This window comes from Calidris pugnax, unplaced genomic scaffold (genome assembly GCF_001431845.1).
Source record: "Calidris pugnax isolate Ruff unplaced genomic scaffold, ASM143184v1 scaffold211, whole genome shotgun sequence".
Lineage (NCBI taxonomy): Eukaryota > Metazoa > Chordata > Aves > Charadriiformes > Scolopacidae > Calidris > Calidris pugnax.
In genome coordinates, this window is record NW_015091083.1 from 4316026 (window position 1) to 4336011 (window position 19986).

The 19986-nt window shown below is 43.1% G+C and overlaps 1 protein-coding gene across 6 annotated transcripts in view; it reads left to right on the forward strand.

Annotated features, from left to right (window-relative positions):
• Positions 1 to 6: 6 nt before the first annotated feature.
• Positions 7 to 19986, forward strand: part of LOC106897195 (chromosome unknown open reading frame, human C14orf132) — a 53856-nt gene continuing 33876 nt past the window's right edge. For all 6 annotated transcript variants that reach the window (XR_001413747.1, XR_001413744.1, XR_001413745.1 and 3 more), the window contains exon 1: positions 7 to 59. Coding sequence is in view for 1 of the 6 variants with exons in the window: in XM_014957679.1 (XP_014813165.1) it covers positions 33 to 59 (27 nt within the window). In the remaining 5 variants the exon portion in view is untranslated. The remainder of the gene's footprint in view (positions 60 to 19986) is intronic.

Below are 19986 nucleotides of genomic sequence, written 5' to 3' on the forward strand. Positions count from 1 at the left end.
GCAGCTCGGCCAGCAGCACCAGCGGCAGCACCATGGACCTCTCCTTCATGGCCGCGCAGGTGGGCAGCGGCGGCGGGACGGGGCGGGGCGCGCATCCCTCCGCTCCTTTTCCTCTCCCCGCTCTAAAGTTGAGGGGAAAAATAAGGGGGGGAGAAGGAAAAAAGGGGGAAAACCAGCGGCGGGAGCAGCGGCAGCGCTGTGTGAGGAGAAGTTGTCGGGCGCAGCACCTGTTGGCGCCGAGCGGCGGGGCCCGGCCCGGCCCGCACCCCTGGGGCGGGGGAACGGGGACAGCTCCTCCTCTGCCTCCCACAAACAGAGGTTGCGGTTCTCGGGTTCTTTTTCCTCCCGTTTTGTTTCTATTTTTGTACGTGCGTCTGTGTGTCCTCCGTGCATCCGTGTGACAGGAGCCGCCAGTTGTTGTCTGTGAAGGCAGGGGCGAGCCCGTCGTGCGGAGAAACGCTTTTATTCTGTTTGCACGAACTAAAGGGTTTAAATTGCGTCTAAACTCCGGATTTCGGCTCGAGGGCGTGATGTTGGGTTTTGGTGCTCAGTGGATTGATGCTTAACGTGCTGAGAAGTATGGGGGGGACGGGGGGGGAAATAATCTTGGTGAATCCAGGTGAATTAGGTTTTCAGGCAGTGCTGTGCTTCAGGAAAAAGTCACACACGCTGAACATCCATTTCATATTTTTCCAGGATCACTTCTTCTATTTGTGCGGGTACCTAATGGTGTGTATGTAATTGGGTTTTTTTCAAAATCACAGAATGGCCAAGGTTGGAAAGGAGCATTAAGATCATAGAGTCCAACCATTAAATGGAATAATTTGGATCCAAGTTCGAGCTCTTGCCAAAAAACATCACTCACTATTCAGAGGTGGAGGAGTAGGGGCCAGGGAGGCCTTTCTGCACTGTTGCTGCCTGAGCACTGGTTTCAGCTGGATCAGATTTGGTTTCTGCCAAATTTGATCCTTGCCGAGTCGTTCTGTTTCATTAATGCAATGGCTGTTTTGTCTTGTTCCTTTCCTAAAGCCTACTTCTGAGGGGGTGCTGGGCTCTGCCTTCCAGAAGGTAGCAGTGGACTGTCTAAGAATCTCTCCTATTTAGAGGTATTTCTAAGAAGAGTGGGTTTTGGGGGTTTTTTTTTTGAAGGAAAACCAGAATGGGGAGGAGGGAAGCATCATTTTTACTGAATTGAGGTCTTCCTGGGAAGTGGAGTATTCAAAGAAAATCTTGTACATGTCTGGTCAATTTCCTGTGGTCCTTCTCAGCAGGATCAGTGGGCTCCCTGTGCCCATCCCTTGTTCCCCAGGCACGGAGTTGAAATTGACTGCCCCTGTTGCACAGAAGCAGAGGTGCAGCACAGCGGCAGGTTCACCAGTAACCAGAGTGGTGTGTGCCCAAACTGGGACTGGTGTTGCCCTTTCCCTTTCTACGCTATCTCTTGTTCTTGCTCTTCTGTACCCCACTTATCTTCTACTCTAATTCTGTGCATTCGGGGAGTCACAAAGCTGTGTACTTTAGTCCTCTCAGAAAAGTTCCCTGTATAAATATGTCTTATATTTACTAAGGTTACTAATGCAGCAATTTACAGTGAATTATGTGTGTTTTTTCCTGATCCTCTGGCGTTGATGTGTTATTTTTCCTTGTCACAAGTGACAAAGAATTATCTTTTTCATTGTTACTTTGGTGAATTTGGGGAATCTGCATTTCCTTAGGCAACATCTTTTTAAGAAAGAAAAGTACTTATCTTAAAGCCTGCGCAGCAGGAAAGGCTATCTGTGAAGCGATGTTTACCTTCTCTGACATGGGTACAGATCCCCTGTCCCCGAGGAAGAAGCAGCAGAAGCCTTTGTTGTGTTTCCCCTGCCCACCTCTAGACACCAGCGCAGCAGCATGGGGATGGGGATAACCTGCAAGAAGGCTGGGGTACAGCTACACGCAATCCTTCCTGTGGCCCAATCCACCTTGGGAAGAAAGGATGGAATACCTTGGAGCTGTCTCTGCCACAGAGCCCTTTGGGGGCTGAGGGGAAGGTGGGGAGGCAGTTGGGGCTTGGAGTGTTTCTCTCAGCAGGGACATGGGGCTCACCAGGTCTGCACAGCACAGGGCACCTGGAGGAGTCCTCAGGGAGGGGAGGATATTTGTGTAATTAACATTTTATGAGGTATAGGAGAGGATTTTTCGGGCTCTTCTTTTACTGGAGAAAACAAACCCAGTTGTTAGGTCACCGCATACAGCAGATGCTACGCTTACCTCTGTTACTCCCCTGGCATGGGCCTCTTGTACCTTTCTTTCTGAATGGGACAACCCTTTCCATTCTTGTCACCAGTGGCATTTACCCCCTAGAGTGTCACTAATTTAGGTGTTGCTTGGCATCTTTGGTGGGGTGGTCCATTGAGGTGGTCTTCAGTAAGAGATATGTGAGAACAGAAGAGAATTATTGACCTGTGCTCCATGCTTCTAACTGCTTTTGAGGATGCTCTGCCATCACACTTATTAACATCCTTATGACCTACAATGGGGATTGCATTTTACCTGATGAATACCAGGTACATTACTACTTTATACCAAAACAGGTAATACCTCACGTAAAAACAGTGGTTACCCTCAAGTTAATTTAGTTTCTACAGGATACTGTGGACTGTTTATGTTCCTATAAGTTGCTTTTGTGTATTATTCTTACGAGACCTTTGCACTGTTCATTGTGGACCCAAGTTGGCTTTGCTAGATGCCTTGTGAGACACTATAAATGATCTGTACCTTAGAGCCCCTCTGATGTATGCACAGGAGCAGGAGGTGTGTAAGTTAGGCTGATGCTTTCAGCCTCAGTGATACTGTAGCATGTTATGGAGTGAGAGTTTGCACATCTGGATAGCTGTATTGGTGTGTTTACCTCTTCAGGCACCTGAACACGAGGAGCCCAGCTTTCTGCAAGCGCTGGGTATGCAAAGCTACACAAATAAACTGCAGCTTTTGCATTCAGCACCTCCCCTCCTCCTTTTAAGATATCTATGAGATGGTTTGTGCCTTGGAGGCCCTGAAACCATTCCGGGTGCCAGCAGAAAGATAAATTTAATCCCCCCTTTGAATGATTTATTTGATGCTGTAGAAAGGATAACGTTTTGCTGATAAAAATTGTTGTTGTGGAACAGGAGATTGGCAGGTAGTAATGCTAACAAATCTGTGCAGTATAGATCTAGTACGAGGCCTTGGATGCCCAGCTTAAGCATCCACATCTGAACATCTCAGCTGTAGTAGATTTATTAGCTGTGTCACGAAGAACAGCTTTTGACCGTAACAATTAAATCTGTTGTTAAAATAAGCCTTTTTGCATCTGTGTTCGTCAGTTGTTGGTTGTGCAGGCTTGGGTGTTTGTTCTGCCAGTGCTCTAATTGATTTTTGGTTAAGGTCAGGTGTGCTAATAAGCATGTCTTGCATCTGGTCAAAGCCTATTAGCTAGTACTTTTTTTTTTTTTTTTTCATTTTAAATCCTGATTTTAATTAAAGTAATCCTCAAGATACTATGCCAAAGATATTCAGCCACTGCTGAGCTGTGTGACTGGCTCATTTCTGTGTGGTGTTCAGTGATTTCAGAGTGCTCTTGTAGTCTAGGTAACCTCAGAAATAGCCTCTTCTTATAGGAAGAGACTTTTGCTTCCAGCTGAAAAGCTTGATTTTTGGGGGTGCTGAGCGCTGGGTCCAGGCTAAGAGCACTCAGTGCTTTTCAGCAGGGGTCTGGGGTTTGCTCTCAGACGCCCAGCGGTGAGCTGTCTCCCTCCCCGCTTCTGACACGCTAAAATTAATAACCATTTAATGACTGGCTAAAGCATCTCTGATGGAAAAAGCTGTAACAGTGAAAATTGCATCTGGGTTAATGGGAGCAGGGTTGAAATGTGTATTCAACTTGAAAAAATAGAGGTGCATAGTGGGGAAGAACTGGGAAGCTAGAGAAGAAAAAATGATGTCATGGTCTTCACTATGATGCAAATCGATATGAGCTGAACAGCACCTGCAGTCATAATGCCAGCTCTGTGCTTTTCAAGATTTATGTTTGCAATTTAATTTTTCCCTAAGTGTTTTCTGTATTTTTTGTTTCATATTGAAAATAAGGAATGTATTCCTTTAACTTGCAATATTTTTATGGTCAGGTATATCTCTGTACAGTAAAAATATTACTTTTAATTGTCAGGTAAATGTTCTTTTCTTCTTTTACATATAGAACAGGGAAAAGCTAGTGAGAGCTTGGGAGCGTGATCATTTCCGTGGATTTTTTTTTTGGTCTCATTTGTATATAGTTTACATATGAATTATCTGTTGATTCTCTGTGCAAAAGCTCTTTGTAAACAACTGAGGCTTTGAAAGGCAGTAAATTGAATTCTTTATGCTTAGTTTCAATGACTTAAAGTTGTATTTTTGTCATCTTTCTTTCTATTGTGGTGTTAAAGAATATATATATATATTTTTTAGTAGAATATATATATATTTTTAGTAGGAGAACCCATGACATGCTTCAGGAGCCAGAGAAACAAATGAACAAGTTTAGTATAGAAAGCAAAACCATTTAAATAATAAAGAGAATTTAAATTTAATTGGTTTTGCGTTCTGTATTAATCTTTGAGGATTCCATGTCTGGGCAGTGATCATTCAAGTTGTTTTGAGCCCTTCATTGCATTGGCAGTAGTTCATGTCGCTTTTCTCGCAACCGGGTGGTTGTCCTTGGGACCTTGAAAAAACCCTATAACCATGTCAGTATAAGAAGTCCAAGACTGCCTACATATCAAATGTATATTATTAGGAACTGTGTAACTTCTGGAAAGCACTGGAATGCAGAATAAACTGAGTTTGTTTAGGATGTGTTTGACTTAATGCTCGTATTTTCCTGAAAGCATGGACTGCCTATGTCTATGCTGCAAAACTGGCGTGTGTGCAGAGGGTGTGCTTGGTGTTTTTGGACACCTGAAGAGAGCTGCTGGATTTCCAGAAATCCCAGGCATAAGTGCAGAATCTTTTAATCCCTTTCTAATGAGATTTCTGGATGCTAGAGGATGCACAATTAAGATACGCTGTACTCTGCTGTATCAGCACGGAGGAACCAGAGTGCAGGATAATCCCGCATCTGTTTTCCCACTTTGTGTATTCTCCATCTTGGGGTTCAAGAGGGTTCCAAAGCCTTTGTTAGCTGTGTGCCCTTCCTACAGCAAGGTAATCTGAAGGTATTAGAATCAAGAGGGTGTAGATTTGTGGTTTTGGTAAGTTGTTCCCACCAGCTCAAAACTGAATCCAGGCTACTTGCTCAGCGTGAGCTTGCCTGTGTACACCATGTACGTGCCAAGAAAGCTGAATTAATTGCCTGACTCCAGAGAGAGACCAACCTTTCAGTCATGGTCCTACTTGGAGAATCTGTGCATGACAGTGTTGAATGGGGTGGTCACTTGGAAGCTTTGAGACTGATAGAACTGATTTATTCTATTGTTTTCTTTGAAAAGTGTGATTGCCAAAAATTAAGCAAAACCACTTGGAGAATCAGGATTTAAAGATGCGTGAACCTCTTCTTGTCAAAATCTGTGTTGATTATAGTCTGAGACCTAAGACAAAACCTCTTTGATCCATAGTGTCAAACGTTAATAATGTTGGCTAGGAGGATGTAGGCATTCTCTTACATCACCAGTTCAGTGTTCACTGATGTAGAGTGTAATAGGGCATTGACCATTACTCTACCAGCTCTGCTTTCTTCCAAAGGTTAAAGTAATGTTCTCTGGCGTCCTTTGATTCCTTCAAAATGGCTTGACCTATAATAAACAGAATCAAGAAGCTGAAAGAGCAGATCTGAGTTTAAGTAAGGCTATCTCAGATGCTAGAAGTACAAGCGTAAGTTCTGATGCCTGGCTATGGTGTGGCACAGCCACAGGGACCAGCTGTGTAATCCAGATGTTGCAGACATCCTGTTCTGTGTGCAGAAATCAGTGGTGTCCTCATCCAGGATATTGCTAGCAGTTAAGGTGAGAATCAGTTTCTGGAGAAGTCTTTCTGCTACCTGCTTGGTGCAACTGGGTTAGATTTTTACTGGGGGGGTGGACATGAGGATTCCCTGGAGCTTTCTTATGGCTGCAGTAACAGTGCAGACGGCATTTCCAAGTCTTGTATAGCAGAAATTTGTGCCAACAAAGCTTTTGAAAATTCTGCGGAGGTTTGGGCACACTGGTTTTGCTAAGTGTTAATACTGCACTTTGCAGGAGGCTTCTGTTCCAGAATTGTGCTTGTAATTGCTGTCAAAGAGGCTAAAAACAGTGATTCCATTCCAGCAAAACTCTTAAGCACTTACTGTGCTTGGAGCATGTGTATATTGTTTCAGTAGCATCAGCAGGACTGTCCACTTGCTTAAATGAAAAGTCTCAAAGCCTGGCACAAATGGGGCAAGAATGCTTTGCAATTCATAGGAATACGTCCTGAAAGAGCAAGAGAAAATCTACCATCAGTCATATTATTAATCCAGGGAAGGCTGAGACTGTGTTTTGGAGTCGCTATATATCTATCAATTAATAGCATGACTGATTTCTCACAGGAGCCACTGAATGCTAGAAGAGGAAGATGTGGTAGGAGGGAGATGGTAGGGAAGGAAAAGTAGGATGTGGCTTATGTGATGCATGTATTTGTGCAGTATATTTATGTGCACGCTTGCACAGGGAGGGTTAGAAGATACTTGAAATAATATCTTTGTGTTTCGTGTGCTAATTAACTGTGAGACTAATTCTGTGAAGTACTTGCCTTTTTTTTTTAATCAATTACGTGATTTTCAGCAGGTATAAGCTGAAGAGCTCACAAAGGAAAGCAGATCTCACCCATTTCCATCTTTGTTGAATGTGGAAAGGAGGTTTGTAAGATGACTCCAAATGAATGCATTCATATGCATTAGATAAAGTGGGAGCCTTTCACAACACAGTTGATGGCAGCAACAGCTGGGGTCCTGTTGTACACAGAAAATAGTTATGGATGGTAGATAAGATGAACGAAGACTGAAGCAGCCAAACATAACGCTTGTTCAGGTGCCTGGTATTTCTTTAGCAGTAAGACCCCAACCCTGCCATATACTAAGCAGTAATGCTCTTGGCAGACTTGATGAGAACTGAGTGACTGGGTAGCCCAATGGCATAGGGCCCTCAGAATCTATAAGCTAGAAAATCTAGACTGGTTATAGATTAGCCAAAAACAAGCCTAAAGAATTTCTCAATTCATTGATAAGCTCTAAACATTGGGCGTGACTGTTTTAAGTTTTGATGGAAATGGGATGGATGCTGGCCATTATGAAGCCAGTTTCACCATTTAACTGCTTCTAACCTTATTCCCATAGCAGGCAAAAGCCAAAAAACTCCAAATGATTCAAAGGGTTGCACGTGATGTAGTAAAGCAGCGTGATGCTTTGGTAACCATTGGTACACCATCAAATTAAATCATTGATCAAAGAAAACATCAGAACATTCAAATGAAGTGCAGTGATGTGGAAATCAGAAAATTAGAACATAAACCCAAGTAAATTCAGCAGCAACCAGCTCTGTTAGCTTGCTATGTCTGTCTGCTGGGACTTACTTTCCTTGAAGGTATTTTCTGTCATGAATTGTGTTGTCTGCCTAAGCCGGTGAGGTCTGTTGGAGTCCTCTGTCTGTTGTTTTGGCAGGCTTCTTGGTTTGATGAGTTCAGTATCCTAAAGAGGATTAGTGTTTACCCCTTCCACTGTTCTCAAGGGTGATGATTTTTAAAGATGTCTTTTGAAACAGTGATGGCTCTCTGCTGTTTTAAGTGGATACATACTCAAGTGTGAAAGGAAGGTCCTTGAAAACTGTTTGTAAACTGATGATAGTCATGTCACCCATTGATGGCTTGATCCACTTCTCATGGTGGTGGATACGTCAGGAGTTGCTCCATTTCCATGGAGTAGCAGCAGGATCAATGCCGTGGAAGCCTTCGGCAAGCATGATCCTGACATTGCAAATGCATGTTGTTAGCACTGGGGTACAAAAAGGGTCAGAATGAAGTGTGTGAACTCCTTACCATCTATTTTGAAGGTGCTGGGTATCCATGGTCTGCTCTCCTGTCCCTTTTGGTGCTGCAGTGAGCAATACCTGTCCCTACATTCAGCACTGAATAGGAGAAAAACCCATGCCCAGTTGTAATGTCAAGACCAGGAGCACTGAACGATTCTTGAATGTGTGCTCTGCAGCTTTGGAAGGATTATAGGGAGCAGAGGCAACACAGGGTAGAAGATCTCTCCTCACAAATATGCCCATGAGGTGTGTACACAGCAGGCAGAACTGATGCTGTCAGTGGTAGACGCTACCCACCATTTCTCTCGCTGGCTTGCACGCCCACATGATGCTTTTAGGTCTGTCTCACAGCACCGGCTGTTTGAAATGACACATTCTTAGGCTGCATCTTTAGTTTTTCTATTCTGAAAACTGAATTCCCCACTCCTTATAGCTGCCAGAACCAAAACCTGCCAAGCAGCAGCTGATTAGAAAACATTAATGTTACAGTTGCTTCAGAAAAGCTCAGTGCCCCTTTGCAGTAGGCTGTTGGATACAGAATCAATTCTTTTTGTTTTGGAAATAGATTATCTCCAGTTTGGAAATGTTTTAAAAAATTTTAAAAAACCTCAGCTGGTTCTGTTTGTTTTAATTTTGCTTGTAAGCATTTCAAATGCTAGGAAAGGGAGACCAGTCTATGAATGAGCCATGCATTGCTAAAACAAACCCAACCTTTTATTGATTCCTACTGTAGCTTTTTTTCCTGCCAAAACAACTGGATGAGCATTTGCAAAATACAGGCAGATGTGCTGAACCTTGAGATGTGCTGGGTTCCAGCACTGATAACAGCTACCAGCTGCATGGAAGTAGAAAGGACAGCTGTGTCTCTCTGGCTCATGTGTAGGGGTGTTGAGGTGTACAACCAAACTGATGAGGAAGCAAAAATGTTAAAATAGAAAGGTTTAAAGGATTTCTGAAAGTGTAGCTGAACCCAAGGACACGGAGCAGCTGATGGCACTAAATTCTCTTAGCCCCCAATTATATGAAGTTTAAGTGCTTTGATAATCTGCAATAAGTGGCAAAGCATGTTGATGTATCATAATAGTTTTTCTTTAAAACTTTTCTTTAAAAGTGAGCTCCACTTGAAATAAATTTGATTGCTCCTTCCTCTCTCTGCCTTCTGCTCCTGGTAAATCTTTCTGGACCCTTCTCAGGGATTTTGTCCCACCTTTTCTCTTAGAAGAAGAACATCTTATACATGCATGCAGGGCAGGTCTCCTGTCCTTTTTGGGTATCTTCTTTCTCTGTGTCTCATATCCTTCATCCTTACCTCTTGTAAATTGTTTCAGATGCTGTAGCTGCACCAGCTCAAGTCCAAAATCCACAAAGTTTTAAGCTTACATTTGGAAGATGAGAGCCCAAGAGTAAATATCTCTTCTCTTGAGGGACAGGAGATGAAAGTGGAACAGAGCAGCACACTAAAACACTACAGTTGCTGAAAGTGTAAGTGTAGTAAAAAGAGTGAGTGCTGATAGATATAGAATCTGTAGAATCCCCCAGGAAATGGGGGAAATGTCACCCCTTCTGCTCTGTTTCATGTTTTGGTTGCTCTCCAGCTGTAGAAGAGCAGTTTACAATCTCAACTTGAAAAATTCCAAATTCTCTTCTCTAGATGCTGAGCCTGCCAATCACACGGGAGAAAAATAGTGAAAATGCATTCACAAACACTCCTCTCTTTGTCCTATCCTGTCTTTCACCCCACAGATCTGGAGGAAAACTTTATCAAATATGTGGTTATTAACATTAAGGCCTGACAAATGGTGGTTCTATAATAGGAACCAGGTTGTGAAATGGTTCATTCTGCATTGGTCTCTGAGCCATCTGAGTGAGCATGCTGTGAAACTGTGCAGATGGGCAAGGCGGTGGAATCCTGCACTGATTTGTTGTCAGGGTGGCAGATGTTTTATTCTCCTGGTACGTTCTCTGGCATTTCTCACAGACATGGAACAGAAGCAGAAGAAACTAAATTGCCATGCTCTCTCTCCCTTGTTGTCTAAGGTAGTTTTGCAGCTCATTTCTCCTGTAATTCTATGTATTATGAGAAGAGGTATGCACCTCCTGACTTCTCATACAACTGTGATTTATACTCTCTCAGGTAACCTTCTATACCCAGCCAGCTATAATTTTCATGGTGCATCTCTTGCTTATTGTTTTAATGTACTTAATACCCTTAATGGTGCTTTAAAGGTGAGTGTTTGTATAACTAAATAAACAATTCTCTAAAACATTTGTCTCCTGACCTCTGGTCCGCACAGTACATAGTGGGCAGAGGAGGAGCATATGGAGAAGACAGAAGACAACATGCTGATGTCAGCTGCTGTCTAGGGTACCACAGTAGCAACCCCTTGCTGTTTCTGAAAGCCTTCAGGTACCGGAATGTAGCTCAGGGGATGCTGAAGAAGTGAAGGGAAACGAGAGACAGCTAGCAAAGGTAGTTTTGGCCAAACTCTGATGTCTTCCTTGAGCACACGGCATGGAATGATTTGAATTGATGTAGAGAATGCTGCCCAGCTCCGGCAGCCAGCTCATTATTTCAGTGTTGGCTTTGGAAATGGCAGTTATTAAAAATCTTAAATTCAGTTCTAGAGGAGAATAAATGGAATGAGGAGGGTCTCTTCTGAAATAAAAGTTGGTCTTGTCCTGGCACCCGATCTTTGCCATTAGAAAACTAATCATATAGTTTTATGCTATAAGTTTAGCCTTGGCTCAGCAAGAGTATAATTTCATTGGTAAAAACAGATTCAATAATTTTTTTAGTGTTAGCTTTTTTAATGGAATTAAAAAAAAAATTACTCCATACCTTGTATAGCATATAGGCTATCAGGGTTATTCAGCTGGAGTCCACCACACCTATGACATCTTTTTTACAGTAATATGTAATATTTAGGGTATGTATTCATTTCCTTCAAAATGAGTCTAGCAGGGGATCTTACTGAAGTTTGGAAAACGGAGACTGTCAGACTGCATCATTTCAGAAAAGTTTGGCCAGCTGGCAGAGCAGGGTGTGCTCTTCCCCGAAAATAAGCAGCATCTCTCCGAGCACTGATTCTGACAGAAATCCCGGCATCGGTTTAAGAGTAATACAGCTCATGTATAACTCTTTGCCTGAGGACCTTACTATGCTCCTGTCAGTCCTAGTAGCCATCCCGCTCACCGCCTGTCTGGCAGGAGGAGCAGAGCGGTGACAACGGAGGAGATGATGCAGCTGTCACACCTATTTACGGCTTCTCAGGCACTGACATGAAGAATAAACAAACACGGTGTTCATGCAGTTGCAGAGCTAGCAATTTATTTTTAAAATCAGTCACTTGAAAAATACCAAGGCACAAAAAAAATAGCTCTATCAGCGCTTTCTGTGCGGTTTGCAACCTAGTGCTTGACCTGAGGGTTTCCCTCTGTTTCTGTTTACTTAATTTAAGAGTTAAGGTGAAGGCCACGTCCTTACCCACTGAAAGCTCAGGTTTCTCTGCTGAGTGAAGTTGTACCAAGACGGGCTGTGGCTCTCCAAATGCAGGAACATACTGATTCTTGTCCACTGCTCCCGTTTTATTCCCTGATCTTCTTACCTGCTCTGTAGTGATGAGTAACTATTTTACATGTAGGCAAGTTATATTTACTGTGAAAAAGGCTGAGTGAATTCATAGTTGAGCAAATATTTAAAGAAATAACAATTAGAGATTGCTTTTCTGTTTTGTTTGAAAACACAGGGGAAAGAAATTGAAAATGTAAACATTTTCTCTTTAATAGCCAAGAAACAAATGCTTGAGCTCATCCCTTCCAGCATTGCATCCCCACAAATGTGGTCATGAAAGTGACTAAGTTACTAAATCTTTATTAAAGTCAAACAATGGCTGGCAGTAGACTATTTGTAAACCAAGGAGTAGGTCGGGAAAGTCGACAGGATTAAAATCTGTGGTCTGTTGTTGGGGCTGAAGTGGGACAGTCCCAGATGACAGAAGGAGGGTGAGCCCCTGATAACCCACACAGGCACATTATCTGGGGACATGGATGTTGTGCTCTGGTTTTCCTTCTGTCCCTGCTTTCCTGCTCCTCAGAGCTGCAGAGGGGACCACACAGAACAAGCATCGCGTGGCAGGAGCTGTGCTTTTGGCTTGGAGATGAGAGCAGTCATCCTTTGAGCGTAGCAGCTTGGTTACACAGTGTGATTGTTGGTAATCGCCCCTCAGCAGCTGGCTCTCGGAGATGTGCTCCAGCACAGTGGCTGCTACAAGGGGATTTGGGGATTTTGTAATCAGGCTGACTTGTGGTCAGTGTTCCTAACTGGGACTTACTGGTCCCTTATCTCACCTACTGGCCAGTTTCTGAAGTATGTGGGAAATGGCGTGATTACTCCTCCTTTCTTGCCTGCCCCATCAACTAGTAGCAAATAGGTTGGGTGCTTGTCTTTTAGGACTGCTAAGGGATGTGTTTATTCAGTAACTTAAAAGCATCACAGCATCATGCTATGTAGGATCCTGCACGTGGATGTGGTACCTCCTGACATAGTTCCTGCTCGTTCATTGTAGCAGAGCTCTGCATTTCCCTGGAGGCACCAGAATGTAACTTACAAAACATAGCAGTCTGCGTGCTTAGGCTTTTTTTTCCTCCTACTTACATTTTTTCCTACTGTTTTTCTAAATAATCATAAAGCAGACTTACTTTTATGAGTCCAGAGATTGCTGGAACCAACACTTCAAGCAGCACAACTCCCATTCATCTTTCAAATATGCTACCATTTTTGCTGTAGGAGCATTTATTTCATACATAATCTGGGATTCACTTATTTCTGTAGGTCTGAATTCAACTGTGGGCTATGCTGCCCAAACGCAGCAATGGATTTAGGTTGTGGGAACCATCAGCAAAAGCCTGACTTCTCCAGAATTGGATTTTATATTTTTTTTTCACCTGTTTCACAGAATCCACTAAATAACCTCCAGATTTGTTCTTTGGAAAATGTGACAAATGAGCAAAGAGATGGGTTGATGAGAACAATTGCTGTTTAAAAGCAAGAGGCCAAACAGTGAGGGCATATGTGTGTTCACGTGTAAACCTGATGCCTACCAGTGCACGCTTTCCTCCCTGCCTGGGGAAGCCCTGCAGCGACAGGATGCCTCCTGACCTTATTGCCACGTAAGGACAGGGTTAGCCCTGGCCGTACCCCCAGTGTGCAGGAGCAGACGGGTCCCCCTTCGTGCATCCCGGGCAGAACGGTGGCCCTTGAGCGCTGAGGACCATGTGGGGAAGGAGGAGCGGGTGGAGGGTGGCACTGCTCTCCATCTGCCACTGCCCACTAGCACGGCTGCCCTAGTCTGCCCGAGCGGAAGAAGAGACTTTATCTGAAGAGAAAAAGGGAGAAAGGGTGTTGTTTGCGATACAGTTGCTCCCACGTGTTGTTCAGGGGACTCCTCGGGTCCCCCTCCCTGTGCGTGCGTATCCAGCGCTGGATGCCGAGGGCAGCCGTAAAGCATCGGGGGGAATAAACACATGCCCTGCCTCCCTGCCATGCATATGTCCAAGGGAAAACAATGCCCCTGTTAAAATTGCACATGCCTGAGACATATTGTAGAGTTGGGGGGGGAAAAAAAAAAAGACACTGGAATGCCAAGCAGCTGTAAATCAGTTTGCTGCTGCCATCTCCCAGGCGGTGTCAGGGGTGCTTTGTCCATAGCTGCTTCTGCTGCAGAGTAGGCAGTGAGAATGCAGCACCCACAAACTGTTCAGCAGTGGCACAGTCCCTGAATAAAAGGCACATTAGCCTTGTACAGACTCGTGGAGAAAATAACAAGTGCTCATCAGATGTGCACTCTGCTGTTTGGCTGGATGCAGAGCAAACTGGGAGCGCTATGAAAAGTGGGAAACCTGAAATGATGAACCAAAGAAACAAGCTATTGGGTTTTTTTTCTAAGTCTCTGGCATTTTCCTTGACTATCTCAATTAGTTTCCTGATTTCATACGAGGACCGTTTATATCATAAATAAAGCTTTGTGCCAACCATTTCATCCATCATTTTGTGTTTCCCTTCAAAATCTCATCTCCTAATTCCAGCTGGCCTACAATGACCGCTTACATTATCTACCTCATAGATTTCAGGCATGGCTTTTCCCTCAACCTTGCATGTAGTTTCTCACAGACAGAAAAGCTACTTTATTATTTTTTCCCAGAATACATTCTGAAAACTGTCCTTTTATAAAGTCAGCAAAATACTGGGCAATGGCTGGGCTGCTGGTGCCTGTAACCTTCTAGTTGTAGTTTTGTCTCATTGCCATCTCTGTCCCTCTCCTATTCCTTTATTCTTAGGTTTTGATCAAGATCTCTTTACTTACTTTCATAGTTCCTGTGGGATCCTTATTTTTAACTAGAATTATTAGTCCCTAAAGTGAAAAAAATGAAATATTTTTAAATCGGAAGTATTGAAATATTCACCCATTGAACACCATTTTCAAGGAGTTTTACCTTTTTCTCCACATCTGTGGAGAAAACTAGTGTGCCTGCATTCCCATATGTGCATCCATATATATCTGAAAGCTGTTGGCTCACCAATGATCCTGCCAAAATGTTCTCCGTTGTCGCTGGCTGTTTATCCTCTTGCTACTGGGTGTCAAGGTGGCTGCTCCCTTTTCTTCTAAACAGTGAACTGGGTTACACAGGAGCCTTATACCACCCCTGGCCGCCCTTTTCAGTGTCCTTCAAATTATGGAAAAAGCCAAACAAATAAAAAACAATCAATAAAAAAAGGAAATTAATTAGTTTAAATAACTGTGTGGGATAAACAGAGAACAACTTTGAAAGCTGCCAACAGTGCTGGTAAACCCTGCTAGTCCTTCAATTTTAATGCTCTCGTCTCAGCAGCGATGCAAAGGAGCTCTTGAGTCAGTGAAGTCAACAGAGAAGAGCAATTGCTTTGTGGATATCCTAATTTGTGCAAACTTTCTTTCACTGAAGCAGTCTGAGTTCAAATGTCTCTTCGTTCAATTGTCAGGCAGCTCTCATGAGCATCCCAGTCAGCCCTGTGAGTGGGAAAGGGCAGAGTGTTTGCATCTGTTCTCAACTGTCTGCTGGTGTCCCCCTGCTCTTCTATCAATGTGGCATTTTTTGTAACTGAGATAAAAAAAAAACAACAAACATGTTGTTGCTTATGCATCTGTTTTCAGACTGGGATTTCAGAAGCATGGGTTTAGAGACAGCTTTTATGTATTGGTTCATTACAAAGACTCTATTTCAGGTTTTTGGTCTTTGTTTTAGATTTTTCATGTTGTCACTGAGATTACAGTTGTCTTCCTACATGTATGTCAAGGTGAGATAAAGATTTATTTTTTTTTTCCTCCTTTCGGGCCATCTCTGATGAAATGATAATAGTTTGTAGCTTTTCTGTACCTCCTCACTCCATCTTTTAAATCAAATCCTCGGAGCAGCAAGTTCAGAGCAAGTAGTAGGAGTTTGCAGTTGGCTAGGTGAAAGCTGAGGTGGTCTGTCATTTCAACACACGTACTGGTCCTGAGGACAGGAATTGCATGTCTGTGCTGGCTCCATGGCTTTGGAGAAGGTAGGAAAAGCTTAGGTGCAGGATATAAATGAGGGTGTCTAAAAAGAGGTGGCTGTTGCCTTGAACTGAAGTCAGCATCCTTATATGTCAGATATGCTTGGATTGGTTTGGGTCCAGTAAGCATTGGTCTGGTTTAGATTAATTTCTTTTCAGTTTCAGTATCTTCATGGCAAAAAGAGGCAGATTTAATTCACCTGAAATCATGATACAAAATAGCAGTTTGGTTTTTATTAAAATTACATTTAGTCTTTCTAGTAGCTGCTTTTCTGTCGTACCTTTTTCACTTGACTGAACAAGATGGCCAGCAGGTGTAAAGGGTATCACCTGGAAGAGACTTTCTCAAATATGCCTTTCATGCTTATTCCTTTCTGAGCCGTGAAGACCAGCGCATCGGAGTTGCCTAAATCAAACATTTACATTTATGCTGTGATATCAGGCATTATCCTGAAGGTTATAGACCTCCTGCTTTGACATGAAAAGTATCCTTTCCTTATCTTACTCAGCACTTTGTGTACAAATGTTTGATTTTTTACTGAGAGATGTTGTTAATAGCAACTGAGGCGTTTGTCTTAGTTACATCATGTCTCTTAATCAACAAAAGATCACAGTAACCTTTTGAAAAAGTAGAGTACATCAATATCCCTGTAATTCACTACACAGATGTCAAATTTCTCATGCACAAAATATCTCGTTTGCATTTCTGCAAAGGAAAGAAACATGTCATCATCTAAATTGCAGGCTTTAATGAAGGCCTAAAATGAAAACAATATGGATGAGTTAATATTTTAAGGCTGTCAACTCATACTTGGTTCATCTTGTTCTGTCTCTAGGTGCCCAAGAACAGCTGGCAGATGCTGCTGCTGAATTTTCTTGCTTTTTCTATTGTCATAACTAGAGATCAACAGGGATCAGCTGTGCACTTTTCAGCCCCAGAACGCCAAGCAGCCTTTGACTAAAATCACTCATAATCTAAGCAATTGAGATGGATCAAAGACAGGAGAAAAGGTATTAAGTAGAGGAATTGGAGCACTAAGAGGCAAAATAGACCCGAATGAAAAAAATTATGGAAAATAGAAGTGTAGTGAGAGCAAAGAAGGAAATATGAGAGTGGGATGGGAGAAAGGATATAAGATGAAATGTGACTGAAGAGCAGATAATAGAATCATGGAATATCTCATGTTGGAAGGGACCTATAGGGATCATCGAATCCAGTTCCCTGCTCCTTGCAGGACCACCTAAAACTAAACCATATGGCTAAGAGCGTTGTCCAGAACTCTGACAGCCCTGGTGCCAGGACCACTTCCTTGGGGAGCCTGTTCCAGTTGCCAACCACACTCTTAGCAAAGAGCCTTTTCCTAGTGTCCAGTCTGAACTTCTCGTGATAGAGCTTTATTCCATTTCCTTGTGTCCTGTTGCTGGTCACCAGAGAGAGATCAGCACCTCCCCCTCTGCTGCCCACCTTGAGGAAGTTTTAGAGTGCCATGAGGGCAACCCTCAGCCTTCTCATGTCCAAGCTGAGGAAGCCAGGTGACCTCTGCCACTCTTCCTAAGTCTTGCTCTTGAGGCCTTTCACCATCTCGATCGCCCTCCTCTGGAGACACTGGAATAATTTGATGTCCGTATACTGGGGCACCCAAAACTGCAAACAGGTTTTGCTCTTCTTTCTCAGTTTGATTTTCTTCAGGAGTTACTCTTTTCTATAGGAGTTACTCTTCTAACAGAACTAGGAGAACAGCTTGCTAGCTTTTGAGTTTGTTCAGTGTTGTGAAGCCACATCTTCGCTAGCACTGGTAAAACAAGATATAGATGGGAATGATTAAAAATTAACATCAGAATATTATTAGTGCATTATGGATCAAGCAGTTGGTACTCAAGTATGGATTTTGGAGTTAGAGGTCAGCTGAACACTGGTAATCCTTCAGAGATTCATCAGCTGGTCCTGTGCTGGACACTGAATAAGTGCAGAATACCCTGAAGACCTTACAATTGAAGCAGACAAGATCAGGCAAGAAGAAGCTTAACATGTGAATCAGGGGGAAGGATTAAAGTCTGTAAAGAAAATTAGTTCAATTTTTCCTTTTTTTTCCTGCTTCATTGTGCAAATAATCAGATTTGTAACACAGAACTTGTGACACAAATCCTGACTGGCTTATTTTGCTGCTGTCCTCTGCATGTGAGCAGATTCTTGCTCAAAGCCCATTGACCCTTCATAGCCCAAGATCATTTGGCAGCCAGGGATTGGTTCCAAGTAATAGATAAGGATTTTCCTGACCCCAGATGGACTGTGCTTTTTATTGAAAGGTGCCAATTGATTCTGAAGGCAGATGTGACCCAGTGATATTTCCTAAGCAGTAAGTCATGCACTGTAATGCTTTCTAGAAACCTTTTTTCTCTTTTTTTTTTTTTTTCCTTTCTTTCCATCGCATCAGGTCAGCAACACTTGAATTAATTGTTAATGTTAGTTTTCTTTTTTTTTTTTTTTCTTATGGTACAACTAAACTTGAAAAAGAAAGGATGGGTATTGGTCAGATTTACAGGGAATGTGTGTATCTATGGACAAAAGGTACTGTGGTATTTTCAAAGCAGAACTTCAGCTTTCCTGTAGCTTCTCAAAGAGTAAGCACTTTCCTTCCGCGGGAACACAAGTGGTGCCTGCACAGCAGGACTTTAGAGGGAAATGGGCCCTAATGGAAGGAGAGGAGTGGAAGGTAACTCTTCTGCTATGACTTGGGCAGGCTACTCAACATCCCTGCCATCTCTGGGGCTGGCGTGCAAACTGCAGGCTCTGCCTTCACCTTGGAAATGGTGACACTGGTTTTGTCGTTATTGGTGCTGGGGGTAATTTAGTGCCTTGTGAGAAGGAAAATGTTGCTGTGGGCAGAGCTGCAACACACAGCCTGGGAGCCCTGCTTGGTATTTGAAGAACACGTTTAACATTGCTGATGACCTGTATGTGTATGTGGCAATTGGTGTGTTCATTCCTCTTTTCACACTGAGGCTCTGTCTACCACCAGAATCGAAGGAGAAGGACAGAAGTTTTTGCTTCTGTTTTGCTCTTCCATCTCTATTTAAGCTGTAAGAACAAGAAGCTGCTCCTAATGAAATTGGATGAAATTAGGTTAATGACAGCAGTGCTGCATAATTCCAGACTCGAGCTTCATTTTGATGTGTTCTTGTATGAGCTGGGAAGACCCAAGCTTGAGAAACACAACACTGGACTGGAGAATGAGTGTATTCATTTCGCATCTCATTCTTTGTAGATCTTGCAGCAGAAAGTTGAAGGTGACCAAGTCCCGCTGTAAAATCTTGCGGGGCTCATATCTGAAGTAATTAGAAAGACTCCCTTAAATATCTTGGGAGGGGATTTACTCTGAGCCAATGTGAAATACACAAGGCGTGTGTGACTTCCCAACAGATTGCCTTCCCCTGCACGTATTTGTGATGTACCTCTCCCTTCTGTCCCCTTGCCTCTCTGTGTCTTTCTTCTTGTGTCACTGACTCCTGTTATCCTTTCAGCAGCAGGTGATGATCCAGAAACCCAGATAGCACACTGTGGCTTCCCAGTGCACAATCAGGGGGCCATTCCTTCTACATGCAGAGGTCGCAACAGGCACCAGCACAATCTAACGATTATTCCTCTTCCTGAAACTGTGTGGTGCAATCTAATTCTCTTATCTCCATCACAGTATCTGAATATCCCTGTTGGACTAAGCAGGGTGTTGGATTTTGTGAATATTCTTTAGTTGTGTCTTGTCAGTTTTGCCTGGAAGTGAATAAACCCTGCAGCCCTCTGAAATCAGTGACATGATTGTGTATGACAGTCATTAGTGGGTGAAACAGAAATCTGTCTGCGAGCATCTGTTTTGAGGGAGCCAAATATAATTAAAGTTTTACCATGCTGCATTTGCTCTTTTATTTACTGGGACCCAGTCCTCCTCCTTAGGGATCACAGTCCCATTTCTTATGGTCCTTCTGAGGAGTTTGACTTGTTTGACTTGCTGCTTTTTGTCGTTTCATTAATGTTAGTTTTTTTTTTTTTTTTTTTTCTTATGGTACAACTAAACTTGAAAAAGAAAGGATGGGTATTGGTCAGATTTACAGGGAATGTGTGTATCTATGGACAAAAGGTACTGTGGTATTTTCAAAGCAGAACTTCAGCTTTCCTGTAGCTTCTCAAAGAGTAAGCACTTTCCTTCCGCGGGAACACAAGTGGTGCCTGCACAGCAGGACTTTAGAGGGAAATGGGCCCTAATGGAAGGAGAGGAGTGGAAGGTAACTCTTCTGCTATGACTTGGGCAGGCTACTCAACATCCCTGCCATCTCTGGGGCTGGCGTGCAAACTGCAGGCTCTGCCTTCACCTTGGA